Source organism: Pangasianodon hypophthalmus, chromosome 8 (assembly GCF_027358585.1).
Source record: "Pangasianodon hypophthalmus isolate fPanHyp1 chromosome 8, fPanHyp1.pri, whole genome shotgun sequence".
Lineage (NCBI taxonomy): Eukaryota > Metazoa > Chordata > Actinopteri > Siluriformes > Pangasiidae > Pangasianodon > Pangasianodon hypophthalmus.
In genome coordinates, this window is record NC_069717.1 from 4,055,235 (window position 1) to 4,082,686 (window position 27,452).

At 38.3% G+C, this 27,452-nt stretch overlaps 1 protein-coding gene across 3 annotated transcripts; it reads right to left on the minus strand.

Annotated features, from left to right (window-relative positions):
* Nucleotides 1-1,114: 1,114 nt before the first annotated feature.
* irak1 (interleukin-1 receptor-associated kinase 1) lies at nucleotides 1,115-22,763 on the minus strand. Of its 3 annotated transcripts, none has more exons than XM_026927822.3 (14): nucleotides 22,096-22,763; nucleotides 18,587-18,754; nucleotides 17,191-17,328; nucleotides 15,868-15,971; nucleotides 14,817-15,002; nucleotides 14,030-14,094; nucleotides 13,499-13,613; nucleotides 11,537-11,649; nucleotides 10,806-11,013; nucleotides 10,473-10,541; nucleotides 10,164-10,388; nucleotides 9,341-9,785; nucleotides 6,144-6,267; nucleotides 1,115-2,622 (listed from the first exon to the last, which is right to left on the minus strand). In XM_026927822.3, exons 1-14 carry the CDS (start codon nucleotides 22,205-22,207, stop codon nucleotides 2,568-2,570), a joined length of 2,127 nt encoding a protein of 708 aa, XP_026783623.3. In that variant the 5' UTR covers nucleotides 22,208-22,763; the 3' UTR covers nucleotides 1,115-2,567. The 3 variants fall into 3 exon arrangements, with proteins under 3 accessions (XP_026783623.3, XP_026783622.3, XP_026783624.3); XM_026927821.3 differs by having other exon boundaries at nucleotides 6,157-6,267; nucleotides 22,096-22,762; XM_026927823.3 differs by lacking the exon at nucleotides 6,144-6,267.
* Nucleotides 22,764-27,452: the final 4,689 nt, after the last annotated feature.

Below are 27,452 nucleotides of genomic sequence, written 5' to 3' on the forward strand. Positions count from 1 at the left end.
GCATGTACGTCCTTTAAAGGCTCAGGACAAATGACTCATGGGGAGATGGGTTATTATTAGGAAACTGATGATGTGAGTAATTCATGGGACATCAGAAAATAATCATTCAGCAAATCTTTACATCATGTAAGTGAATATACAGTGTGTGTGTGTATATATATAAAAAGTATATATACAGTATACAGCATATATACAGTATAGATAGATAGATAGATATAGGGATAGATATAGACTAAAGGAAGACATGACATCAAACTAAATGTAACTATACAGACAGATTTAAAGCTTCTATCTGAAAAAATTAATTAATGAAAACAAATTAAAATAAATTTTGCTATGTGCAATTTTTTTGGTATAAATAAATTATGTCAAGAATTGTCAATTTCTTTTTACGTAGTCTTGAAAAATGAAAGTTACAGACGGAAGAGATCCAAAATTCTGAAAATCTGAAGCAAAAATCAGCAGTTTTGGCCATGATGCTTTGATTTAAAATGAGTGAATCTGTCCACTAGTAACTATTACACAACTAATATATTATGTTCATAAATCATAAATATATTTATGGTTTTAAATGGGGCTGGACACTATAATACTGCTATCAATAAACTCATCTGTTACATATTACAACCAATTACGGAGAGGGTGCCAACATTTTTTTGTATAGCAATCATTGAAAATTTTCTCTCCTTAGCCTCATTAAGTTTTTTGAATTTATAAATTCAATTTATAAATGTATAAACTTGTGTGTGTGTTTATATATATATATATATATATATATATATATATATATATATATACACACACACACACACACATCTTATTTATTTATTTATTTACTTACTTACTTACTTATTTTTTTTTTTTTACTGTTAATAAAACAGAAAAACAAAATATTGTGATACATGCCCTGTATCACAACATCTTCAAGTATCACAATATGACATTTTTGCCATATTGCCGATCCCAAAAATGAAATCTTATTATAACTTGACTGATGTTGATGGACAAATAAAATTAAGCAAAAACAGTCAGAATAAAACAAGCGAGGTCAGGCACCTTACTAAACAACCATACACATAACACATACAGACTGATATTTTACATAATGTTAATATTTAATTTTTTTTTCCCCCCTCACCAAGATCCACTAAAACCCAACAGTCAAACAGAAACGTACCATGAGAGACAGAGGAACTAGGGCTGAGTGATATGACAATATAACAATGTTGATATTGTGATAATTAAAGCGTCACAATATGCTTGATTTTTGGTATCATTAGTATCATTAAAATTTTTATAACACCGATGGAAAGCAGCTGATTAAATGTATAAAAAAAAAGGTAAATTTTCAGTGTTAAGTCATTTTTGTAGATGTTAAATAAACATATTTCTTAAATAACACTACTTTTTTCAAAACAAAACAAAAAAAAAAAAATGATGTTGGCAGTTTAAAAAACCTAAGTGTTGTGATGCATATCGTGCATTACACAAATATTGTGACATGATATTTTTCACATATCACCCACTTCTAGCATGCACATACACACATTAAATTACATCAAAGTCAGCATTAACTGTGATAAACTTGGATGTGGAAAATGACACTGAACTGAGTTGAACTCCTACAGCCAATAGTGCAAGACCAAAGAGTTATTAATCACAAACGAAATCCCTTGTGTAGTTTGCAAATCCTGTAAATGTACCCTTGAAATAACGCAGCACTTGAATTACTTATTCAGCTTGTAGGTCAACTCCAAGCTGTGGTGTGAAGTGTGAAGCAGAAATATGTCTGAAGGAAAAAGAAAGAGTAAACTGTTTTACTACCAGTTTGTGGTCCAGCTAAATCATAAAGACCACATTCATGACAGGAACGGTGTTGAAATCACAGCACGCTCGAGAAAGATAATATTACTTGTTCAAGTGTAACATAATCCTAAAAAATCAGACTAAGAAATATAGAAACTATTCACGTCGACAACACTTGTACAAACCTTTTCATATTAAACCAGTCAGACGCATGTTTTAATCTTCATGCAATGTGCAGTCACAGTATAAAGGCCGCCAAAACGAGCCTAACAGCAGCCAGGCCTGGCTTTAAAACCGTTTGCCTTTCCTGAAATTTCAACATATCGCAGTTTCACGGTTACTACCGCCAGCGATGCAGGCTGACTCGCTCTGTTCTGTACCGGTGTCCACTTTCAGACAGAAGAAAGAAAGAGTTGTGATTTCTGTGCAGATTTGAAGATTGCAGGATCCGGGATTAAACTTGGCATAAGGTATATTATCCAGTGTCTCCTTAAATCCCACACACGTTTATGTCCTGATTCATATAGGAGGTACTGTCCAGTGGTTAGGCAGCACAGTCTATTTGGGAAATTTCCATCCAACGATTAAAAATGTACAAAAATATATATAGTATTAATAAAACTGTTCATAGGCCACCACTTTGGTGTTGAGAACATTTGGTGCCGGGAAATCTTGACCAGCTAAGCGCCTTCGTGCCCGATTTCCTCTCGAGTGTTGGAATTCGTCAGCAGGTAGCAGTTTGAGTGGTCTAGGCTAAACCGCTAGCAAACTCGTCGCTCTCCTCTGGTTCCCGTGGTTGTGTATTCATCACTCCGTCTGCAATGGGTCAACATAAGTCATTAATCTACTGCATTAAAACACACAATATCTAAACACAGGTTAAGAGCAGTACTGTGTAGAAAACAGTTTAGATTTAGAACTAAATATAAACCATTCAACTATCTATGTGCAAATACAATATTTCTGACAATATGGTCAAGTGTCTAATGTACTGAATATGCATTACCAGCCTATTTTATAAATGTTCTACTGTTCAAATAATAGCACTTTTCCACTGGACTGTGTGTTACGTCAGGGTATGGATGCTAATCCAATTCCAGATCTGCTCTGGAACCTGTATCCGTTTTCCAGAAACTTCAGATTTTACTCAGAATTTGGTTTTATGTGAAGAAGGGATATTCTGTCTAATTATAATATTCAAATATTTGTAAGATTTAACAAATGGATATACGGTTAACTTTTAAAAGAAGGGGGAAATTGTCTTTAACGTAACGCATCACGGAGCAACGTTCCTCCTGTCAGCAGTGATGCGTGTTTACTTGTTTGATGGACGTTATATCTGAGAAACTGCAACAACAGACGGAAAATAATCAGTGTGATACGGCCTGAGTGGATTATTTTTTATAGTGGATTATTTTTCATATAACAGCATGGTCTCAAGTGCATTATTCCGCTTATACTACAGCGATGTCAACAATTACAAATTTTCATTCATTAAGTAATGACATACTGCCAGAGGTTGCATTACAGTAAATCACCTTGACGGACAGGGTTGTAAAAATTCTGTCATAGGCTATTTTTATCCGTCATCTTTTTTTACTTGTGAGTTTTGTATAGAATTATGTATAGATATGTATAGATGTACAGATAATTGTATAGAATTGTATAGAGTTGTATATAAAATCATACATTTCTGCCACTGGTGCTAAAGGAGCGCTGCTGGAACGGTTTTGATAGCCTTCAGAATTTTCATTGAAGCTTCTAAAGTTTGGTAAATGACGGGAAATTCTCGTATATCGTATACTGCGCTTTTTCAGCATTTGTATTTACATTTTATATGTCATGGAATATCCACAAGACAAGTTACTTCCTGTTTTCACTTACATTATAAACAGTTGCTCCTTCACCAGACTCTCTTAAAGTTAATAAGACAAAAATTCAACTTTGTCGTTTTACTGAGGAACTGGAAAGCGTAAACTCCTCCGCCCTGAACACTTTCCTGTGCTAGGGAAACTTTACAAAGCAAAATAACGATAACAAAGTACTGAAACCAGGACTTCTTCCATAAACCTACCTCTTCCCTTTGACCTATAGTTACTGTTCATTGCACACATCCTGTCTTCAATGTCTACGCACTTATTGTCTGTCTTTTGACTACTGTCTCTGTCTATTGTCTTGCACTAGAGAAGTAGCTTGACAGTGTTTCATCATACTGTATAGCCCCTGTATTGGCATAATGACAAAAAAGTTGAATTGAATTCAAATGTTACATTAACGTCTCCTAACAAAAAACTATATCACGTCAATGATTATGTTCCTCTTTATTAACACCTTTAAAACTGCCATTGGATTAACACATCTATAGGAAAGATATTTGTGTATTTACTCAGCAAGTGAATGGAACCTTGAAATACATGCCCCATGTGAGAGCAGCAGCAGGTATAAAATAAAAAGCATTGCAGTGTGACGTCTGGGAATGCAGTTAAATCGCAAACCTGAGCCACCTGATTTGTGTCTATTAAAAGTCTTGAATGCCAACGGAGTTGTACTGAATGTTATTATCTCTTTTTTTATCCTATGAGCTTCATATCTGACCTCTCACTCCCGCCTGCATGAGAGTGAAAACTGCTTTCTTCCGATACTTTTACGTGCACACTGCAACACTGTCTCAAAATATCACCAGACGTCACTTTTCTTTTTCACATTTTCTTACTGTGGATGTACAGCATAGCAGAAAAAACAAAATGATTTCAATATTTGAATAGCAGTACACATCCCTAATGTGAACACGCATAAAGCAGCCGACTAAAAGAAACTTTCCAGGTTTTTCATTGTACTAAGTACAAATGTTAGGAATGTACATTGTTCTAAATAGTACAACACTGTATGTATTTGGCTATTTTTGACATGCGCTATATGGCCAATTGTATGTGGACACCTGACTATCTCACCCAAAATGTTGCCACAATGCTTGAAGCACACAACTGTGTAGGATGTGTTTGTATGCTGTAGTATTACAGTTTCCCTTCACTGGAACTAAGAGGTCTAAACCTGTTCCAGCATGACAATGCCCCTGTGCACAAAGCGAGCTCCATGAAGACATGGTGTGTGAAGGTTGGAGTGGAAGAACTTGAGTGTCCTGCACAGAGCCCTGACCTCAACCACACTGAACACCTTTGGGATGAACTGGAACACCGACCGATCACCCAACATCAGTGCCTGACCTCACTAATGCTCTTGTGGCTGAATGAACACAAATCCCCACAGCCACGCTCCAAAATCTAGTGGAAAGCCTTCCTAGAAGAATAAAGGGGAATAAATCTGGAATGGGATGTTCAACAAGCACATATGGGTGTGTTGGTCAGGTGCGCACAAACTTTTGGCTATATAGCGTACTATTTAATACATATACAGTTTGTGATTTGGGACACAACCCTTGCATGTTTTTGCTGTTGTTTTTTCCAAAAACTGGAAGTTGTCTGATTCTACAACTCATGATGATTTAGTGCCGATTGTTTCTTATTTTTTATTTTATTTATTTATTTATTTTACATCGAACAATGATCTGCTTTACTTTGTCCTGGTACCCTGGAAAGAAGGGTAGTCAAGACTGCGATGGATATTATGACAAAATGTTGCATCACAGATTTGTTACCCTAACATTACATAACACAGAATCCGGTAGAAAAGAACGATACCAGATGACGACATTGACAAGAAATGTTCAGCACAGTGCAGCCTGTATGGGTTGTATCTAAACCATCCCTTAGATAAGCTCCCCAGATTAAAAACATGCATGTTGAGGGACAAATTGGTCAGATTTTGAGGTTCCTTTTTGTGCTTTATATCCAAGCAGTACACAACGCTGACATTCCCATGCTCCAGGATGATGACTATAGGATGTACTGGGTCATGACTTGTTCAGTGAGTATGATGGAACACTGAGACACTTTAACAGGCCTGCAAAATCATCGTCCCCTGTGACATTACTCATGATGTCATTTGGAACAGCGGCTTCAAGACACTAGAGGAATCCTCATCTGACAGGATCAGCCCTGTTATTACGACCAGGGGAGGCGTGACCAAGTATTAGAAAAGAAATTACTCATCTGATCCTTTTTTTTTTTTTTTTTTTTTTTTGTTCGGGGAGTTTACCTTTAACTCTAAACAGTGTAAAAAGGGAACTTCTATCCATCTCTTTCTGTCTCTAAGCTATATTTTCCACAAGCCATCCATTTAGGAAAAATAACATTTCAAAACTGCAAGTAATGAATGCAAATGATATCATTCTCTTATATACAAGTTGTTTTTTCAGGACCTGTGCAGTCACACTTCACCTGCAGGACTTACTTGATGGACCGCCAGAAGAGAAGAGGTCTGATGTCAGGATCCGACCTTCCTCGTAAAGTGCCATTTTCTCAACTAAACGCTGTCTGACTGGATTAATAATAACTCTGTCATCTGCAAAGACATAGGAAGAAAATCAGAGAGTGAGCACAGAGCAGAGGTGCCAACACTGCTACCAAGAAAAGCTAGCCGACAGAAAGAGGGAAAAAAAAAAAAAAAACAATTTTACCACAAAAACCCTAACATACACACTACATGGCCGGAAGTTTGTGGACACCTGACCATCACATCCATATGTGGGTCTTCCCCAAAATGTTGCCACAAAGTTGAAAGCACACTTGTATGCTGTAGTATTACAGTTTCCCTTCACTGGAACTAAGGGGTCCAAACATATTCCAGCATGCACAAAGCGAGCTCCATGAAGACATGGTGTGTGAAGGTTGGAGTGGAAGAACTCGAGTGTCCTGCACAGAGCCCTGACCTCAACCCCACTGAACACCTTTGGGATGAACTGGAACACCGACTGCACCCCAGACCTCGTCGCCCAACATCAGTGCCTGACCTCACTAATGCTCTTGTAGCTGAATGAACACAAATCCCCACAGCCACACTTAACTGGTGTTAATGCCCATGGTTTTGGAATGGGCACATATGGATGTGATAATCAGATGCCCACATAGACAACATTTTACCCCCCAGATGTGCACCAAGCAACAGTAAGAAAATTTAGGCAAAGGTGTTGGGGGAAGCTACAAAATAAGCAGCGCCTCCATTTTTTTTTTTTTTAACCAATCAAAGAGACCACAGTCCAGTTTTCTATCAGCTCACAAGACTGAGGCTCATGAATTCACAGGTCAAAGTCCCCCTAGATAAAGTAAACATGATATCAGAAGCAAATCCATCGATCACTGCATAATTTCTCCTTCAGTGTATTAGCTTTTCTTCCAGGTGAATGTTATTTGCGTTTGGTCTGACGTCTGCTTTAGCTGAAAAAGCAGGAAACCTTTCAGGTATCTCCTGTATTACTGTATCGAGGGGTCAAAAACTGTAAATGCTACAGCTAAGTCATATGCCAGCATCTCTGACAGAGTACGACTATAAATATTCTTTGGTTAAAAACAATAATATTCTCCCAAGGGTCACGGCACTAAAACGCTCACCCTTTCAACAGGAGACTGCGAGTGATGTACAGCCAAAATTGGTTGTGCTCTCAGGGTGGGATGGATGGCATACTCTCTCTCCCCTGTCAATCACAGTGACACTAGCCAATCACAGGCTTGTGTGAGGTCATGTATGTGGAAGGGGGCAGATAGCGAGTTTTCCTCTGTGTGGTCGTAGGTACATGGCTTCACCCTCCCTTGGTAGCTGTTGTATGATAGAGGAGAACTAGCTAGTGGGTGGAAATTGGCAAATGACTAAACTGGGAGAAAAAAAAATCATAAATATTGCAGCTAAACTGTAGATGTTTGCACTTCTGACAGAGCGGGACTACAAATATATTGTTAGTTTAAAACATTTTTTAAACACCTCAAAGGATTTCAATCATAATTTCATGTATGAGTCCTGACTCTGGGAGAAAAAAAAAACACTTTTTTTTACTGTAGTTTGGAAAAACAAACCCCTAACCTACTGTTTCATTGACCCCGGGAACCCGCTGGACTTAAAACCAGCCCACACTTCAGCTGATTTGAGAGCTGAGCCATTACATACTTAGATATGGAATTTACCCAGCACATAACCAAAATTACAACTTCTATACCAGTTTTATTCACGTCAAATGCTTCATCATACACACACTCAGAGTGAGTATGCCCAAGACAACTACGCTTTGAATTGCGTTAGCTGTTTATTCTTTGTTAGTATTAGCATCAGCTGTCTACTCACTTTATTATAGGCCTAATCACTCGCTAAAGCATTTGCTACTTCTAGGGATCATAAACCTTATCTAGAGGGGGTTAGTGTCTATGGGTGTAATATCATTTTTACACGACACCTCCGAGATAAACCTCTCCAGATGGCAATTAAATTAACGTGGGATGAGTGATCTGTTTTCCTACGGACGTGGATGTCTGGGTGACACAGTCATGTGTTGTTATATACACATTAGTGGTTTGAATACAGAGAAAATTAATCATTTACATTCATGTTCATTTTGCAGCATCTAACATTAGCTGACAAAACAGGTGTGATATTGTGGCATATGTGAATATAAAGTGGCAGTAAACAGCTCCTTTAATCAGCTTGCAGCATCAAGCTCTTCTGATTTCGCCATTTGGTATTATAATATGGATATGATGCTAAATAATAATGCGAGTAGCAGCAGGCAAAAAAATGGCAGCATGTGCCTGCGAAAATCACAGAGCCGTCTATTCTCAGGACTGAAATGATTAAACCACTACAGAGTTGGTCAAAAAAACTGTTGATCTGTAATTTTCTGAGTGGACGAGGGAGAAAAAACACCAACGTAGCTGATAAAATCAGAACTAAAATCAAAACAAAGAAATAAACTTGCAGTTGCACTATGTAAACAGGGTTACAGAGCCGCTGCTGTGATAATGATTTGCTGTTTTCTAAAACAGTAACCGTTAAAGCTTTTTGCAGCATATTGCTGACAACTCAATACCCTGAATGGCTGTTATGGCAATAAAATGATCATCTGCTCCATGGATACAGCATCCTCACCTCCTCAGTTTAAGATTAGCAGGTTGTCTGGTGCCAAAAAGGGAACTTTTTTTTTTTTTTTTTCCTCTGACTAATTTAGTGGTCTCAGTGCTAAAAATTCTCACTTTAAACACACAGTTGGAATGGACTTAAAGGAGAAATCCACCCTGACCAACCTGTCAATATTTGAATTAACGCGAGACTTTTAATGGCATCCAAGACTTGTTTTTTAATGAATTTCTTTTTAGTTTAAACTTCTTTCATTGATCTTTTGGTCTGTTTTCTTTTTAACAGTTTCCTACATTACCCACAATGCCATTTGACTACCCTCTGAGAGTGGACATTTCCTTTAAGAATGAACAATTTGCTTTTGGTAAACTGCCCTAAGGGAATATTGATCTCTTGAGTGCTAAACCCACCCAAACTGCCCAGGATTTTGTCTTTTTTTTTGTTTTGTTTTGGGTTTTTTTTTCCACAAAGGGAATAAAGACTGTATTTCTGTTAAGCACAAATGAAAGCCTTTTACCTGCAGTGACACTCGATGGCATCGGTGAAACTATTGAGAAGCTACTTGACTGTGTGGTCTTGACATTGGCCAGCTGAGGCGTGTTTCTCTGCGCTGTACACGTTGGCAAAAAATACTGTGAATATCCTTGACTCTCATCTGATTCACACGGCGCATGAGAGGAGGAATAGCGACTGTCCCATGACCCTTCTCTCCTTCCCGACTCGGGGAGTTCTGAGCAAGTCACTGTGGAAGGGGAGTGTGGGAAGCTGTGGTTGTGCGAGCAACAGAAAGTGTTCTCCTGAGGGCCGAGCTTTGAGAACTGACACGAGAGAGAGTCCACAGAGTTATCGGAGCGCAGAGGCTTCGGGCCGGACAGATGAGGAAGAGTAGGAGACGTTCTGACTGTAACCGTTGTGTTCAAAGCCTCCAAGCCTGTTTGCACGTCCAGCAGAGTACTGAAGACCTGGAAGAGGAGATAGAACATATCAAATATAAAACTTACGACATCTAGATTTCACAATGACCTCAACTGCAAGTTCCACGTCACAATTTATTCAAATTCATTTCTTTGCCTGTAATGGGTCATATTAATATTTGTTATTAATTTCATATGTAGCTGTAAACAGTTAGATGAATGAATTAGTTTAAAACATTAAACTTTTTTAAAAGACTTTTTATTTATTTTTATATTGTGTAGTTTTTTATGCAAAGTTTTTAAATTAAGTTTGTATAATGCGTTTTATGGTTGTAAATGTGACTGTTTTCTTGCGTACAAATGACTTAAAAATGAAATCAACAAAAGCACTGCAGCCAGTGAGATAAAATGGCCGTTCTGTCCCACCTCAATCATCGGAGGCCTTTTCTTTCTCCGGCGGTCTAAGCAGCGACACGCCAGCTGAGCGATTTCTTTTGACCCGTGAGGGCCAGACGTTCCTGCCGACATCAGCCAAGGATCCAGATGCTTCTTCCAGATGTTCTCTGCTGCCTGTGAATTAGAGAGCTCTCGAGTGTCCTTCTTTCTGCTGTAACTTTTCCCATCGTCCTCCAGTTCTGACACCAGGTCTTTCTGCACAAAAGATATTGTCTTTGGGTTTTGTCTTGTGAGTGAGTATGTTGGAGTATGCTGTGAATGTAAAGCTTAGCTTCTCACCAGGTAAACATTCTTTGACTGGCTGCTGGTTTCTAAAGCTCTTCGACCTGTCAGTACCTCCAGCAACACCTGAAGGGAACAGATTAACATTTTACCTACTTATATATTAAATATATATACATTTCTGGACCAATAATAAGTATTTACAATTCATCATCTGCAGTTTTTTTTTCATGTATTCCTTTTTTAAGCGTTTGATAATCATAATAACAAATTACACTGTGTCTTTAACAGACGCATTCTTAGAAACTGTGCAAAAAAATGTGCATGCAGCATTTTATTATAAGCTACTAAAGATTTGTGAGCGTTAATCTCAGACATGGCGGCTCGTACCACTCCAAAGCTGTAAATGTCGATCTCCGTGCCCAGCTGGCCATCTTTCAGGTACTCGTCGGGCAGGTACGCCAGGGTGCCGCGCACTGTAGAGGTTTGAGCCACGCTGCTCGTCTTCCCTGGAGTTCTGCTGGGGTTACGACACAACCGCGCCAGACCAAAGTCGCCCAGCTTCGGGTCCAGATGTTCCCCTAAGAGAATGTTGGAGCTGGGGGAGAAGGGATAACAGATTTTTTATTATACATTTATGATGTCATGGCAACTTCCTGTTCTGTTGTTTAGACTCCACCCCCATCTCATCACTGGGATGTTTCCATCATTGTGTGCACCTGTCCCTTGTTTTCCCATTTCCAAAGCCATTTAGTTTGATTATAAAGTATATAATGTGTGCATAATTGTAATGCATAAAATTTCACATTGCAAAGAACAACTCTATCTATCTATCTATCTATCTGCTTCTTCATTCAATAATTTATTTATTTATTCATTTGTTTATTTGTTTTTTCAACTTATATCGTGCCTTTCTAATACCCAAGGTCACTTTATAAAGCATGTAAAAAAAAAAAAAAAAAAAAAAAAAAAAAGAACCACAAATTAAAAAAAGAAAACATTGAGGAGTAGAAACAGAATAACCGTGTATGAAGAGAAAAGTTTTATTTTCTGCACTGTGTTAAAAATGATACTAAACTGCCTGAACATTAAATGAAGACACTAAAACAAACTGGCTGTACCTTTTGACATCTCCGTGGATGAGTGCAGGAGAGCAGGAATGAAGGTACTGAATAGCTTTCGCCGAACCCAGCACCACTTTTACACGCTGTGACCAGGAGAGGGCAGAGCCATTCTGAAAGACAGGAGCAAACCCATAACATCAACTGGGGAAGGTGCCTAATAATTAACCCTCATTAAGATAAATTAAAAAAAGTTAGCCAATAGCTAAACCGTGCAGAGTGATGACTTTCCAGAGCTGTTTAAAGAATTCAGACATGCCTTCTGTGTATATGTAGCTTCTGCTACCTAAACAGTCCTAACCTAAAATGCATAAATCAAGAAATTTTTAATCGCCAAATGTAATTTATTAGCCAAAACATGTCTGGTGCATGATGTTTTCATCTTTAGTTTTTCACTGGAGATACAGAAGGCAAACTATTTGACAGCTCTTCAAGAGAGCTGACCCACAGTGTTACAATCATAGTGATTACAATAAGGCTGCTTTCACACTTTTTTTAAGCCTACTATCTAGCCTAACTTGCTCTCTAGTGTCGATTTTGTTATTATCAATAATAGAGATGAAATAAAGATTGGTGATGAGGAGGTGGTTTGCTCTCGCTGTAGCTTTGGAGGCAGAAAATCAAGAGAATTTGAGCTGCTTGGGTGACGTGACTATGTGCAGCCACAGTCAAAGTGAGACATCACATCGCCTACCAGTGAACTTCCCAAAAATAACCAAGTTGTTATATTTAGTTACATTGCAACATTGGAACATTGGTAAAGAAATATTTCTGATGCAATCTTTTGTGAATTTCCTCCTATTCACGCATTAATTAGGCTAAGTTTCCTCAGCCATGTTTGTTTTTCCTCATTTGCCCCACAACCTGATTGGTTGGGAGGTTAAAAAAAAAAGTCCTTGATGTCACACTGCAATTTTCTAAATAGCTGAACTTTCAGCTTTGGAAGCTCCAATGTGAGTAAGCCTGTGTGACTTCAATGAAGAACTTGATCTGGCTTAAGGCAGAGATCTACAGACAAAATCTTCCTTTCATTTCATTAGCATGGAAGTTCCAGTGCAAAACTACAGAAACAAAAGTCAAACACCAAACGTGTTTCGGTACTGAACAAATCCTCGGAAGCTATCCCCTCTGAGAAAGCATGCTGCCCGGTCCGATGTTTTAGTTGCCCAGAAACTGACTAGGCTAAGAAGTGGTAGCTAACGTAATGTAATAAAGTACAGTGAGATAGTTAGCTAGTTAAGTGCATTAATACAGACACACATATGTGTAGAGAATGACTCAGTCATTATCCCTTTCTAAGAAAGTGTCACATTCTGGTAGCACATTGTGTTTGTGTCCTCAACAAAAATTGCTAGTCAGTGTTTGGCAATGAGCTGCAGTGTTGCAGCTCTCTTCACATAGCACGTAAAAAATATTCAATTCATATGTTTTTTTTTTTTCGATATATTTATCTGTTACTCTGCAGTTTATTTTGCTCAGTCGTTTCGGTGTCTCCACATAACTCTGTATTCCTGATTCTGAAAACGTGGTAATTAGCCATTCGAGCTAATGAATCTGAGTAGTAAATGCCGATGTGTGTGGTGCAGCAGGTGGTGGGATTCAGAACGAGTAGCATGTGTTAGAGTTAGAGCACCGATGTGTGTCGCACCACCGTGAAGTGAAAACTTTTGTTTTGTCAAAGTCAAAAGTGTGTAAGTTTTTTTTTCCTGTCTCTTGTTGTTGAAGAAGGGAAAAAAAAACAACTTGACAATGCTAGCTTCCTGAGCCACTTTGTCTGCAATTATGAATAAGAAACTAACAGTCCGGACATGTAATGAGGACGGGCTATTAATTTGTCCACCTTGATTGATCAGCTACATTTTGGTTAAAACTAGAACTATTTCTTTAACCACAATCAAATCTAATCTGTAAATAAGTGCATATTAGCAGGAAAGGCAATTTGCACTCAAGACGGTGGTTTACCTCACAGCGTAGCCGGTCCTCCAGAGAACCGCTGGGCATGTACACGTAGATAAGACAGTACGTTCCACCTCCCACACTGTAACCAACCAAGTCCATTATGTTTGGGTGTCGATATCTAGGAAATAAAACAGGCCTTGGTGAAGCCTTCATGTTGAAAGACAGGCAGTAACCAAAAAGGCTGAAAGTGCAAAGCAAGAAAAAAGGTTACAAAGTGTGAAAACCCCAATGACCCAAACTGAGAGTCAAACAAAAGGTAACTGACCACAACAAGGGGAGACGGAGAGGCAGAAGACTTTTGTTTTTTATGGGTGTGGCCCTCATGTGGCCTGTACAGTGGGCAATAAAAATTTCAGATGGGAAAGTCCTTCTCACAGTGTGTGTTTGTAATACAAAGTATACATATAAATATATATATATATTTTTTAAATCCATGGCCAATGCCACCTAAAGGAGTGTGAAAGGATGAGAAAAGAAAGTGCCAGATGAATGAAGCAGTTGCCAAAGCAAGCATGGAAAGAGAAGGCTTCTTACTGTGAGAGTCTTTCCACCTCAGTCCTAAAACTTTCCTTCACCACACTCCAACCCATATGGGAATCCTGCTTAAGACATTAAGAGCTTCTCATTAATGGACAAGACACGTGGCCCCGTCCAGACAACACACAGCTAAAAACAAAAAGCCCACAAAAATGATACAAAGCCCACAAAAGAGAGCTGTTGTTGAATTCTTGATTCTGATTGGTCAGAAGGTGTTGATTAATTTTCTATAACAGCAGCACTGACAGTAATTATGGCTTCTAATACATTCTAATACTACACTTCTAGAGCAATGGCTTATTGTACACAGGGACTTGTATAGTGGACACTCCATACAAGTTCTCTGTGAGGAGACGTCTCTTTATGGAAGGAGTCTCCAGCGTCAGAGCTTTGTAACACTTAGAGATAAAGCTGTAACTAAGTCTTCAGGACTTTGTGCTTTCTCAGTAACTTGAAAAGCTGCGGGTTTTTTTTTTGTCTTATTAACTTCAGGGGGAAAAAGAATGAGCTAACTTCTTTCAAGAATGTTCCACAACTGAATGTAACTATAAATGGATAAAAAGCAATTGTAGCTTTGGCAAACTTGTAGCTGTGGTATAAAGGGAAGAAAACATTTCCACATGTTGTTACAGAAAAATAAGCAACTTTGTAATGGTAACAAATGGTAATTCTGTTTCATGTTGAGCTGCATCATACCATCTCGTGGTTGATTATTTTCCTATAACAGCACACCTCCAAGTTTTACTTCTTACTTATCTACTCATTCATTTCTCCATCCACTTGCCTCTTTGAGCCTCTTCACTGCAAAGTCAGTGTTCCTCATAGAGGCGCGGTACACGTGGCCGAAGCCTCCCTCTCCGATCTGCCTGGCTGCGGAGAAATTGTCCGTACCTCGCTGCACTTCTTCAAACGGCCAGCACATGACGCCCGTGAACAGAGGAGACTCAGCTGTATAGCTATCACAAGAATGCTGCAAATAGAATTATAATGAATTGCTAAATTATATAACAAAGGAGAACAGAGTAACACCAGATAATTAAAGTTGAATACAGCAACAACTAAATTCAAACTCCGTGGCTGATTTTGTTGGGCAATGCCCACCCACCAGTTAGGCAAGTCTCCCTTACCATATGACAGCTAGCAATCCGGGAGGGTGAAGGCTATCACATGTGGCTAGTCATGTGAATCCAGTCAGCTGCATCTTTTCAAACTGCTACTCATGCTACATCGGGGGCGGCGTAACACACTCATAGGAAAGCACTATCCGCCCTCTTCCGCATGCATGAACTCACAGACGCCCATGATTGGCGTCGCTGTGATTGGCAGGGGGAGAGAGAGTAATGCCACCCCTGCCACCCAGAGAGCACGGCCAATTCTGCTCCTGTGGACTCTCAGCCAGGGATGTGGCATCGTCGAGACTCAAACTCACAGTCTCCAGACGATAGGGTGAGAGCTTTTCTGTTGCGCCACCTTTTTTTTTTTTTTTTTTTTTTAATAACCAGGACAATTGTGAAACACTTTTATTACAATATTGTATATTAAATTAACTTAATTATTAAATTATTCCTCAATCATAATTCTGTGGCAAGATTTTAACGGGTAAGAGAATTATGAGATTGTCTTCTCCAAAAACGTGATGCTGCCTTCAAGTGTGTTCAAAATAAAAGCCATTAAGAAGCAGCTGCATTTGCGCTGCCGTCTAAATAGGACACGAGGGTGTGATGATGTTGGAACCATCGCAATAACAATAGCGAGCATACTAAATATCATAACGTGTCGTATTATGATTGATTAGCGGCACTTGCCTAGTGTTAGGGCAAATTGAATATATTTACCTCTTCTTTCTCTCCTTCTTTTAAAACTGTTGATGGTGGACAGGGACATGTTCTGTTCAGATCCGGGGGTGGAGGTCCAGGTTTGGGTAGCAGCTTCTTGCTCTCTAAGGACACAAACAAAACCAGAATACTGTAGTGGACTATCAAAAAAAATCTCTCGAGCACCAAACAAACAGGTGGCATTATAATGGAGGAAATTATTCATGTTGTAAATTGTGGTCATAGGAAATGTAGCTATTGTTATATCCTGACTGAACAGCCTGTAACTACTGTTTATGCACAAGTGAAGAACAGTGCTTGCATTGTGTTTTTTGGACTCAAACGTGTTTTTTTTTTTTTGTGCTATGAATAATAAAGCAAAGACAAAACAGCACCCGTTAGCTTGTCTTTTTAACCAAAATAAGCCAAATAGCCAAAATATAGTTACATAATGACTTTAACTGCAATGAAGTCTAATATCTCCTTGCACAATAGAATACATAGATAGCAACTGAAGCTAAAATGGGACAAAGACTAAACTAGAATACACCAACAGGGGGTTTTAGAGGTGATACACACATTGTATAAATATATACATACATACATACATTTTTTATATATATATGTGTGTGTGTGTGTGTGATTTAAGACTCAATGTACTGTCCATTTGTTGTATATGTTTTACTAATGTGCATTTGGGGATGGGTGATATGAAAAAAATCAAGATACTGTATGTATGATATATACGACAGGTTTGGCAGCCATTAAAAAAAAAACTTAAATAGTTCGTTAAATGATAGGTGTATTTAACATCTCCAAAAAAATAAACACTGAAAAAGTTTTTTTTTTTTAAATTCTGTAATAAAATTTTTGAAAAACATATTACAATTTTTTTTTTAATTCAGTCCAAAATGAACCAGCTGTCTGTGATGAGTTTGAAACTGTTATATAAAAGAATAGGTTCTAATTAGATGATATAACAGAAAAGTGTTGTTGTTGTTCCTCTTTCAGCTGCTCCCATTAGGGGTCGCCACAGCAGATCACTGGTCAGCGTATTTGATTTGGCACAGTTTTTTTACGCTGAATGCCTTTCCTGACGCAGCCCTCCCCAGTTTTGTCCGGGGCTTGGGACCGGCACTGAGAGCACACTGTTGCACGGTTCCCTGGCCGGGAATCGAACCTGGGCCGCAGTGGTGAGAGTGCTGTGGCCTAACCACTACTCCTCCAGGGACCCATATAACAGAAAAGTGTATTGCGACATAATTTATCACGAGATCAACGTTGCATCAACAAAATGCCCAGCCCTTTGTGCATGACATATGAAGAAGATGAGTAAGGGGTTACCTAGAATGGGGAGGGCCCGGGTGACATCTTTAGAGGGGGTAAAGATCGATGAGGGGGGTGAGCTGTGGCGGGTGAGGCTCGGTGATAGCAGGGAGCTGGAGGAGGTTGAGACAGAGCTCAGCTGTGGAATACGCCGCCCTTTACAGAGAGAGAGAGAGAGAGAGAGAGAGAGAGAGAGAGAGAGAGAGAGAGATAGAAATGTATCAGAAAACTGCTAGAAAGCAAGATTTTTTTTATCTTTCAATTTTATGCAAATTATTTATAATCTGGTAACAGTAACAAAATTAAATTAAATCTTTCTAACCAATCATAATGCACAGCTCCGACATCAGTGATTTGCCCTATTCTGTTTACGTGCCCATACATATGTCTGTGAATGGCAGTTATTGCACTAATCAATGGAGAAAGGGCAGCCATCTTTCCCAGTCAGAGCGTAGAGCCAGTTACGCTCTCACACTCCCAACCAGGTACGACTACAGCATCGTCAGGATTCAAACTAGCGATGGTGGCTGCACCAATCAAGCAAAAACATTCCTAGGGATCATATTAGACATAATAAAAGCTACAGAATAAAATCAGACAATTGAATAAAATCAGACAAGGAAATGTTAACTTCAATGACAGCTGAAATGATGGGAGTTGAAAAGAATAATGAGCTAGCAAGAGCAAAAGGCAAAGTGTCAAAGTCTTTTCAAAAACACCCATTCAATCTACAGGTATATTCATTTCCAAATAAATTTCCTTTTTTTTTTTTTTTTTAATTCCTCTGATGGCTAGCATAGTCCGAGACCAGTCCAAAACGGCAAAGCTGGTGCAAAGAGATCGAGTCTGAGGTACCTGCCAGCAAATATTATTAATATTATTTATGACTCATTTCTTCTGGATGCAATCTATGAATTATATATAGGGATGTAGTGAAAGTTATACATAGTACACAAAGTTTCCAGAGAACCAGTACATTTTGGGCAACAGTGTTTCATTAGCTGTGGTTCTGAGGCTGTAAAAAGTGGGGGGAAAAAAAACAAAAAACAAACAAACAAAAAAAGATATTCCTATCCAGTATGCACTTTATCCTTGGTTAGGGTTTGAGGTGGATCCAGAGCCTATCTCGGGAACACTCTGCGCTATGTGGGAATACACCCTGGATACACACACACTTAGGGCCACTTAGATAGATAGATAGATAGATAGATAGACAGATAGAGTTCTTTAATGATCCCTGAAGGAAACTGTTTAGTCACAGCAATATATGGTGAAAGGAAACCGAAGAACCCAGAGAAAACGAGAATATGTAGAGCTTCAAACAGACATCACTCCAAGATCAGGATCGAAACAGGAACCCTGGAGCTGTGAGGCAGCAACGCTACCCGCTACACCACCGTGCCACCCTACTCACATTTAAGAATGATATCTCGAGGTCTGAATAGCTCCAAATCTTGCAGGATGGTTATGAGATCCCCGACTGTCCCGTTCCTGCACCCCCAGTTGTGCATTAGTGTTTCCGTCCGTCTGCTGCTCTTCGCCACAAGCCGAAGCTCTGTCTGGTCACATATTACTCGGGAAGCTGGATTGTTAAAAACAACAAGGGGGGGGAAAGATTCACTTTCTTGACTCAGGAAATGTTGCTAAAACATCATAATGAATCATTCCTTCAGGGAAGAGTGCTGACATACTCATGACTTTTCCTTTTTTTTTTTTTTAACTCTTCATAGAGAAATAAATATTTTTTTAACACTGTCAATACTGTTTGTGTGTTTATATATATATATATATTTTACACACTTAAGTAGATACCACAATCTGTCTTCAAGTCACTGTTGAGTCAATGTCTCAGTTTCACAGATGGTACTGTCTCTATGTTATCGAAAACTGGCACTATGAGGCGAATATGAAGCAACTTCTCAGGAGATTTCATTTCATATGAATGTCAAACTAAATTAAAAATATTGGTTGAATCCTTTAAAGTCCCAGTCTGACCGAATAATGATGTGCAGAAAAATTAGCATATTAAACAGATTATTATACTATAAAATATTATACATATAGAGGAACTGTAAGATCTAAACAAAGTAGTATTTATTCATTCATCTTCAGTAAGTGTTTTATTCTAGTCAGGGATGTGATGGAGCCAGAGCCTATCCTCGGAACACTGGGCATGAGGAGGGAATACACCCCGGAAACCATACACACACATTCACACACTAAGGGCACTTTAGCGTCGCCAATACACCTACTGGGATGTTTTTGTGAGGTGGAAGGAAACTGGAGAACCTGAAGGAAATCCACACAGACCCAGGTAGAACATAAGAAGCTTGACAAAGACAGTAAGCCGAGCTCAGGGAAGAACCCGGGACCCTGGAGCTCTGAGGCGACATGGCCACTCGGTGCACCATCGTGCCACCCACGACCAAAAATATGGTGTGTGTTCATGATGCTGTTTGATGAACTGGTTTTCATCCAGGGTGTATTTCCACCACATGCCCAGTGTTCCCAGGACAGACTCCGGATCCACAGTGACCCTGACCAGGATAAAGCACTTACTGATGATGAATGAATGAATTTGGCAAACACTCACCAAACACTTACCACTTAAAACGTCGATATTTTCTCTTTTAGCGCTTGTCTAAAAAGCTGGCTTCCTGATCTCATTGACTCCTAACAATTTCCTTGAAGACTGAGACTATTTAATAAATAAAGCCTTAAATAAAACTGAAAGTATGTTATGACTGTTATTTAACTACTTATTTCGGCACATAAGCCGTATTCGAACTGGATTAGTTTTACGCAGGGAGGTACTGTAATGTGGTTATTACCAGAGTATCTCTGGGATTTTAGTCCCATCCAAATCCATCAGATCTGTAATTTTTTTAAAAGGGTTGTGCATGCACCATATTTTACCTTCTACAAAATGACCAGTAAAAACACCTCCAGGTAAAATATATCCCGTCTGGATTCACAAGTCGATAAAGATACAGTTATATCCCGCGGATTATAAGAAGTTTCGGATTTTTTCTTGGGTGAAAAGACATTTCATGCAGTGCTCGTGCTTTTCTCACTTTTTTCTGCTGAATTTAAAACAAGACCAACTACTGGCCAAGTTTAAAAGGCAGAACAATAAATTATAGATGATGGGTCAGAGAAGGGGCATTTCCAGTGGCTTTAGATAAATGACTGAACTCCTTAGAACAGGAACAGCGTACATACAAATAACCACTCTTTACAAACGTGGTGAGCAGAAAAGCATCTCAGAATGCGCAACATGTGCGGATGTGGTACAACAGCAGAGGACAACATCAGGTTTCACTCCTGTCAGCCTAAAACAGGAATCCGAGGCTACAGTGGTCACAGGCTCACAAAAACCAGACAGTTGAAGGTTGGGGGAAAAAAACAAAACAAAAAACACTGCAGTCTCAGATTTCAGTTCTTGGCTGAATGGAGTGGAACATGATGCGCTCCCCTGCTGTTGTAGCCCATCCACCTCAAGGTTTAGCATCTTGTGCGTTTTAAGGTGCTTTTCTGCTCACCACGGTTGTAAAGAGTGGCTATGTGAGTTACTGTACACATTCTATTTGCTTGAACACATCTAGCCACTTTCCTCTGAACTCTCTCATCAACAAGGCGTTTCCACTGACAGAACTGACGCCCGCTCACTGGATGTTTTTTTCTCCCACACCTTTCCGTGTACCCTAGACCGCTTTGTGGGAAAATCAAAGCAGATCAGCAGTTTCAGAAATACTGAAACCAACACATCTGACACCAACCACCATGCCACGATCAAAAACACCGAGATCATTTTTCCCCATGTTCTGATTTGATGTTTGATTTGAACTTTATCTCAAGTTCAAGTGGAGTTTATTGTCATTTCAGCCATGTAGAAGTACATAGTGAAACGAAACAACGTTTCTCCAAGACCAAGGTGCTACATAAGAAACACAGAACAACATAGAACTACAAGGGACTACATAAATTATACAATGATGTGCACAAGTGCAAACATGCGCAGACAGCACAAAACAGTACAAGACAGTACAATGACTACTGGGACAGACAATGGGCATAGTAAGTCCCAGTGCAGCGCCAACCAGGACACAGTTCTGTTTAAAGTGAACCTAGTGACAATAGTCTGAAGCTCTTCACCTGTATCTGTGTGATTTTATGCTGCACAAGTGCATGAGTGAGCAGGGGTACAGGTGTTCCTATTAAAGTGGTCAGTGATGTTATTTAAGGGATTATCAGCACCATTAACTGAACACTGAACTCAGTGTAGGTAAATTTTCCTCTCAGAAACCAGGGATAAAGCTGGTCATCTCTGGCTGTCTAGTGCACTTATACAGGCAGCATGGAGTCATTTGGGATGCAGTCACTCACTCAGTGCAGTGAACCTACATCCTTAATGGAGTTTCTTTTTTCTAGCTGTTACACGTAGTTGGGAAATTTTTCTCGAATTTTCTCCAAATTTGTTAATGTTGCTAATACAGCTAACTGTGTCAGCTAATCGTTTCGCTCAGCTGACAGCATTAAGTAAAACAGGTAAATATTTATTTAGCTAGCTCACCTAGCTAACGACGTTTTCGACACGAATTATTAACTCACCATGTTCTGTAAGAAAATTATACTTTATATTTAACAACAAGAATGACTCAGAATTAAAGAGAATGAAAGGTTTTAAAATGCTAAACACACATCAGCTAATAATGCTAGCTAGCTACCAAGCAGTGTGTTAAATGGATAACTTTCACTCAAGTTGAGGAAGTCGCCTGACTAACGTGACTAAACAACTACACAATGTTTTCTACTGGGGGGGATAGTATTATAAAAGTTAGAATATCATGTGGATATGAAAGTAAACCATTTGAGACAACCAAATAAATAATAATAATTAAAACAGAACAAAAAAAATCTTACCAAATCTCAGCCAGTCTGAATCCGGGAGTGAATCCATAACACGGGTGAATTCATGAACAGCAGCCGCGGGTAAATTGTAAAGATATTCGCTATTAAAAGTCAAATTTGACATGTCTAACCAAAATTCCCGAGCTGAAAGAGTTGAAGAGCTTGTTAAAAAACTGATCCCGGTGCCTAAACAGAGCTAACTATCTTACTAACCCTGTCATTTAGGGCTGTAGGGGGAAAAACACTCCAACAGGCTGAAGGAAAAATGACTAAGTAAGCCCAGTATCGACTCTGAGCCTGAAGTGATGATTTCTCCTACTTGTGTGACTAAGTGGCTAAAAATGTCAGCTTTTACAAGGTTTTGGGACGCGAATCCATGTTCCCGTGTCATGTTTGACAACTACTTCTTTCTCAGCTATAGATCAGTATATAGGCAGCTTGTTTGCACTTCCCCTTTCTTCACATACTATTAAAAAAAAAAAGAAAAGAAAAAAAAGGACATCAACTTCACCTTTCATGAAAACTGATTTGTCCAAGACGCCTGTTCTATCCAGCAATACTCACCAAACCAGACCTTTTAAAGTTTCTTTAATATGAAATGTGAATGACATGCTAATACTGCTGTCTAAAAAAAAAATAACTCTTCAGTAAATGTTAAAACCAGAGTGACATCAACTCGTTACTGCCAGCTCTTTTCAGGGGAAAGTAGCTAATGCATGCTTTAAAAAAAAAAAGTCCCCTGATGACGCCACAAATTAATATGCATAACCACTGAATCACAGTTATAAATTTGCATATCAAAATGCAACACTATTACAAATAAGTCGAACTCAATGCCAAGGTCTAGTCCTTCGTGTCACTAAATGTTATGTTTAAATGTTATGTTTATGAAAATATACTTCAGACAGGAATTAAGCTATTAAAGATAAACTATTTCAACCATCTGTTCTTGCAATATCGCATTAAAGAGAATCTCGAAGCTCACTCCAACACACGGACGGACAGACGGAGGGACACATGGATGGACACAAGGATGGACCAATGGCAAAAACTGTAGCTAGCCAAAAATGGGTCTTGAGTTCCTGAACATGAACGTGTACGTAACAGCTTTTTTTCTGACAAACAAAAAGGAAGCTATTGAAGGAAGACTATTTCAGACAGTTGACCATGCTGTGAACTTGGCCCTGTTTGGATCAGTTCCAAAATCTAATCAGTTCAACTACTGGTTACAATGATAATCCCCTATAAATCCTTCAAACATTCAACCACTCGTTCTTGAGATATCGCGCTAAAGATAATCTCATACGGATGGACGGATAAGCCAGCATAAAAAATAAATAATCAATAAAACAGTCCATGTCATGCTGTTATAGGAAAATAATCCACAGCATAGGGACGCAGGAAGGCATTTTACATTGGGGTGCTGGAATTGAGCAATAACGCACGAGCAAAAGTGTTACGCTGAATAGCGGCACCGTGCCAGTCTTCAGTACAACAGTACGATTGCGAGTGTGATATTTCTTTGACTGACTGATATTTAAGTGACTGACATTTCAGACACAATATGGCTATATAGTTTGTTCATTTTTGCTCAGTCAAGAGAAATAATTCCCACAGCTGGATTGAGCGATGCAAGTTGCAGTGTAACACACAGACTGACTGACAGCCCATAATAAGTGTAGTAACAGTTTTAATTTAATGAATTATTGCTCCAATTGGAATTTTATATAATGAACACAGACAAGCGGAGTGATACAAACAGTGAAATATCCCAGTGCTGTTATACTAAATATAAGCGCTCCTGGAACGCCACTTGTCCAATCAAATTAGAGGACGGGAACTAACTGTTGTATCATTTTAAGCAGCATACTCGTGGGGCTAGCTATGATATCACACCTGAATGATGGTCAAATAATTTTTCTTTTAACAGAGATTGTGTTGATTATACCACTTTACAATTATTATCACATTTGAATTCTCGAATCAGAAGGTGTTGATTAATTTTCTATTACAGCATGGACCTGAATATTTACAACTGTAACATAAATAATAGGTTTTTCATTCTAAAACTACGGAGTCACAGGGACTTGTCTGGCAGACGCTTCACATAATCTCAGCCTACTATTAAACAGATGAAAAATGTGCTGTTATACAAAAAGAAAAGCATATAATCATTCACTCTATATGTGGTTTTCGGTTAGACATTTGTTTAACTTCCATAGACGTAGTCTCTAGTGTCAGTGTTCGAGTAAGATATTATAGCAGCTAGTCGTTCTCTCACTAGTCTCTCTTTTTTTTCTTTCTTGAAGTTAATAAGACACAAAAATGTAGCTTGTCACTGAGAAACCGCAAAGCGAAAACTTAATTGTCCTGAAGACTCGAGTCTGGCGGACATCCTGTAACACTACACGTAACTATGAACAGTTAAAAAGAGCAATGTGTCCATCATTAATCAATAAAAAATTTATTACTTACGCTATAGCAGCTATAAACGATTATTCCCTCATTGCTGACACCGGAGACTCCTTAAAAAAAAAGGCTTCACCATTTCAATGATTATACATTTTTTGTTAAATAACAACACTTTTTAATCTGTTTATTATTTGTTTAGATTATATAGAGTGCCTGCTCTGTGAATGAGTTGTTACTCTAGAAAAAACTAACATTAGAACGAGCGCATTAATATAAACATCTCATTTGAATTACAGCTGGAAATTGGTTTTTGCACTATAACAATTTTATCGCCTCATCACAATATTATAATACTTCAATATCCAGTGATGTTTACTATCTATTACTTTAAGTACACCAAAAAATACACCAAAACAGCAGTCTTTTGATAAACACAGTTTATCATGATTTTTTTAAAATGGTAAACTGCGAGCAGGGAAAAAAATTATATCACACAGTCCTAGCTGGAACTAATGAAGATTGTGTGCCATTTAGTGAAAGGAATGCTGTCATTATATACAGTAGTTACGTTTCAAACTGAACACTTTAAACAAAGTAGCACTCTGGTAACATAAATAAATAAATAAATAATTATAATTTGTGTGAGTTCGTGAATTAAATATTTATTTTATAATTTATTTGCCAAAGCATTATTTCAGTCCACATTTTAATCACCAGGCTTTTGGTTTAAATGGCAGATTAGTTCTGGCCAAGTATTGGCTTCTTCTGCCCCGTCTGGGGCTTCACATCGCTGGACTGCGGGCCTGCAGCAGGATACAAACTGCAAACAGTTACGTTTACTGTTTACTTAAAACCTGGCGTACATGGGCGTTTTAGAGCGAGCTACTCCTTTAAGACAACGAGCGTAGAAGAAATCCTACATCCTGATGAATCTATACCAGGCCCTACAGTAACACAAATGCGTAAAGTGCACTGAGAAGAAGCATAATATAATCACTAGATATGCAGTAAATGTAGACTACTGAGCAAACTAGCTTAAAGCTTCTGAGCAAGAAGAACATAAAGTTAACACAATTCAATAAACAGATCATTATGCTTTCATTTAGGTTTTATTTAATAATCTGAACTGCAGCTTACAGGCTGATGAACTGTATGTTCAGATAACCATCAGAACGATCATTCACTGAGTCCGATGTGCTAGACTGGGATTAAACTGAATCCTCATTTATCCACCATAAATTCATCAAACAATATTTAAGCTACTTAACAATAAATACTGCAAGTTTTTTTTTTTATGAAAGAGGTTGGAGAAAGCTGTGGTCTATTTTGATATCACCTGTCCATCATATCAATTAACAAAATGGAATTAAATTGATGGAATTAAACTAAAGGTTGTAGACATGTCGGATGAGAGGTAGGGAAGGTCCTAGTTTACTTTACAAGTTCAATTATCTTTTTTGCCGCTTGTGCTGTTTTTCTGAAGAAAATGAAGATGCAGATGGAATAAAGCATGGAAGTTGTCTTAAATTATCTTTTAATTGACATATAAAAATAAACAGAATTTGCAGGATGCTGTAAACACACATTCAGGTGCTCCCATCAGAACTGATCAAATGAGTTTTTGTGTTTTTCATTTCTGATGTGCTTTTTCAATCCTACCTTCTACTACAGCAACCTCTTGACCAGTTTTCAGCTTTATGAAAATTTCCACAACGTCAAAAATGTAGAACGCTGGATGTAGCTTGTGGTCTGTGGTACTTCACTGAGTTTCTTGATGTTTTGCCATGACCTAAATATTGTTTTATCTAATAGAAGGGGTTCTGAAATGTCTTGCAGCCAGGGACCCCTTTAACGGTTTAAATAAATAAATAAATAAATAAATAAATAAAAATCCCAAAGACCCCACTCAGATTTATTTCATAAACATTCAAATATTAGGCTCATTATTTAAACAAGTATATTGATATTTTGGCTATTTATTAGTTATATTTCTGAATGTTCCACTCACAGAACACATATTTATATTTTAAAAATAATAACTTTGTTAATGATGGCTTGTGATTTCCACCACTGCAATAAAAGGTAAAAATCACAGGCCCCACTCTGAGAACCTGGTCTTATAGTATTATATACAACCTGCATAATAGTGGATCTGCATTCTGATTCTGCAAATGCAACCAGACATTATGAGAAATTTGTATGAATTTGAATAAATATGGGAAATTGGAAAAAAAACATTCAATTTGTCATAACAAACACTAACTCCAAGTTTAACCTTAGTAAAATGTGTCTAACCTTCGTTCATATGATTTGAGTCATGTAAATTGTTACACATTTGCAAGTGTGACACTATTAGAGGTAGGAATCAATAATCGAAGTCTCAGATTTGAACTTACTTACAGTTAGCTGTTTAAACAAGAATGTACAAAATACCTCAGAAATGACTGCAGTGTGATAGCAGACTGTTGGAAACCATTGATCATGTCTTCTTGAACGATTTCAGGTCACGTCAGTACTGAGATGTCTGACTCTCCCGAGGGACAGCATTTCATTTAAATGCCTTGAGTAATTTGAATTGAGTTCATTAAAAGAGGTAAGTACTTTATACAGCTTTAAATGTTTAAAAAGAAAAAAAAATTACACCATGGTGTCATGGAGACATGGCGTAAAGCTGGTGAAAATCTTTACTCATACAGCAGAGTCCAAAAAAGTTTGTTTTCCATTTAAAACTGGAAATACACAGAAGATTTCAGAATTTTGAAAAATGTAAAACAAAGAGAGGATATTCTCTAGGTTTTTCTAGGTCTGTTTAAATGTAAGCAAATTTGTGATATAACCCATGCTATCTCCTTTGTACAAGCGGTCAGATTTTTCTTGAGTCTTTTCTCTGAGACTTGTGGAGACCATTCCAGCTCAAGTGCACACTGACATTAAAGCAAAAGAGCAAATACCAAATA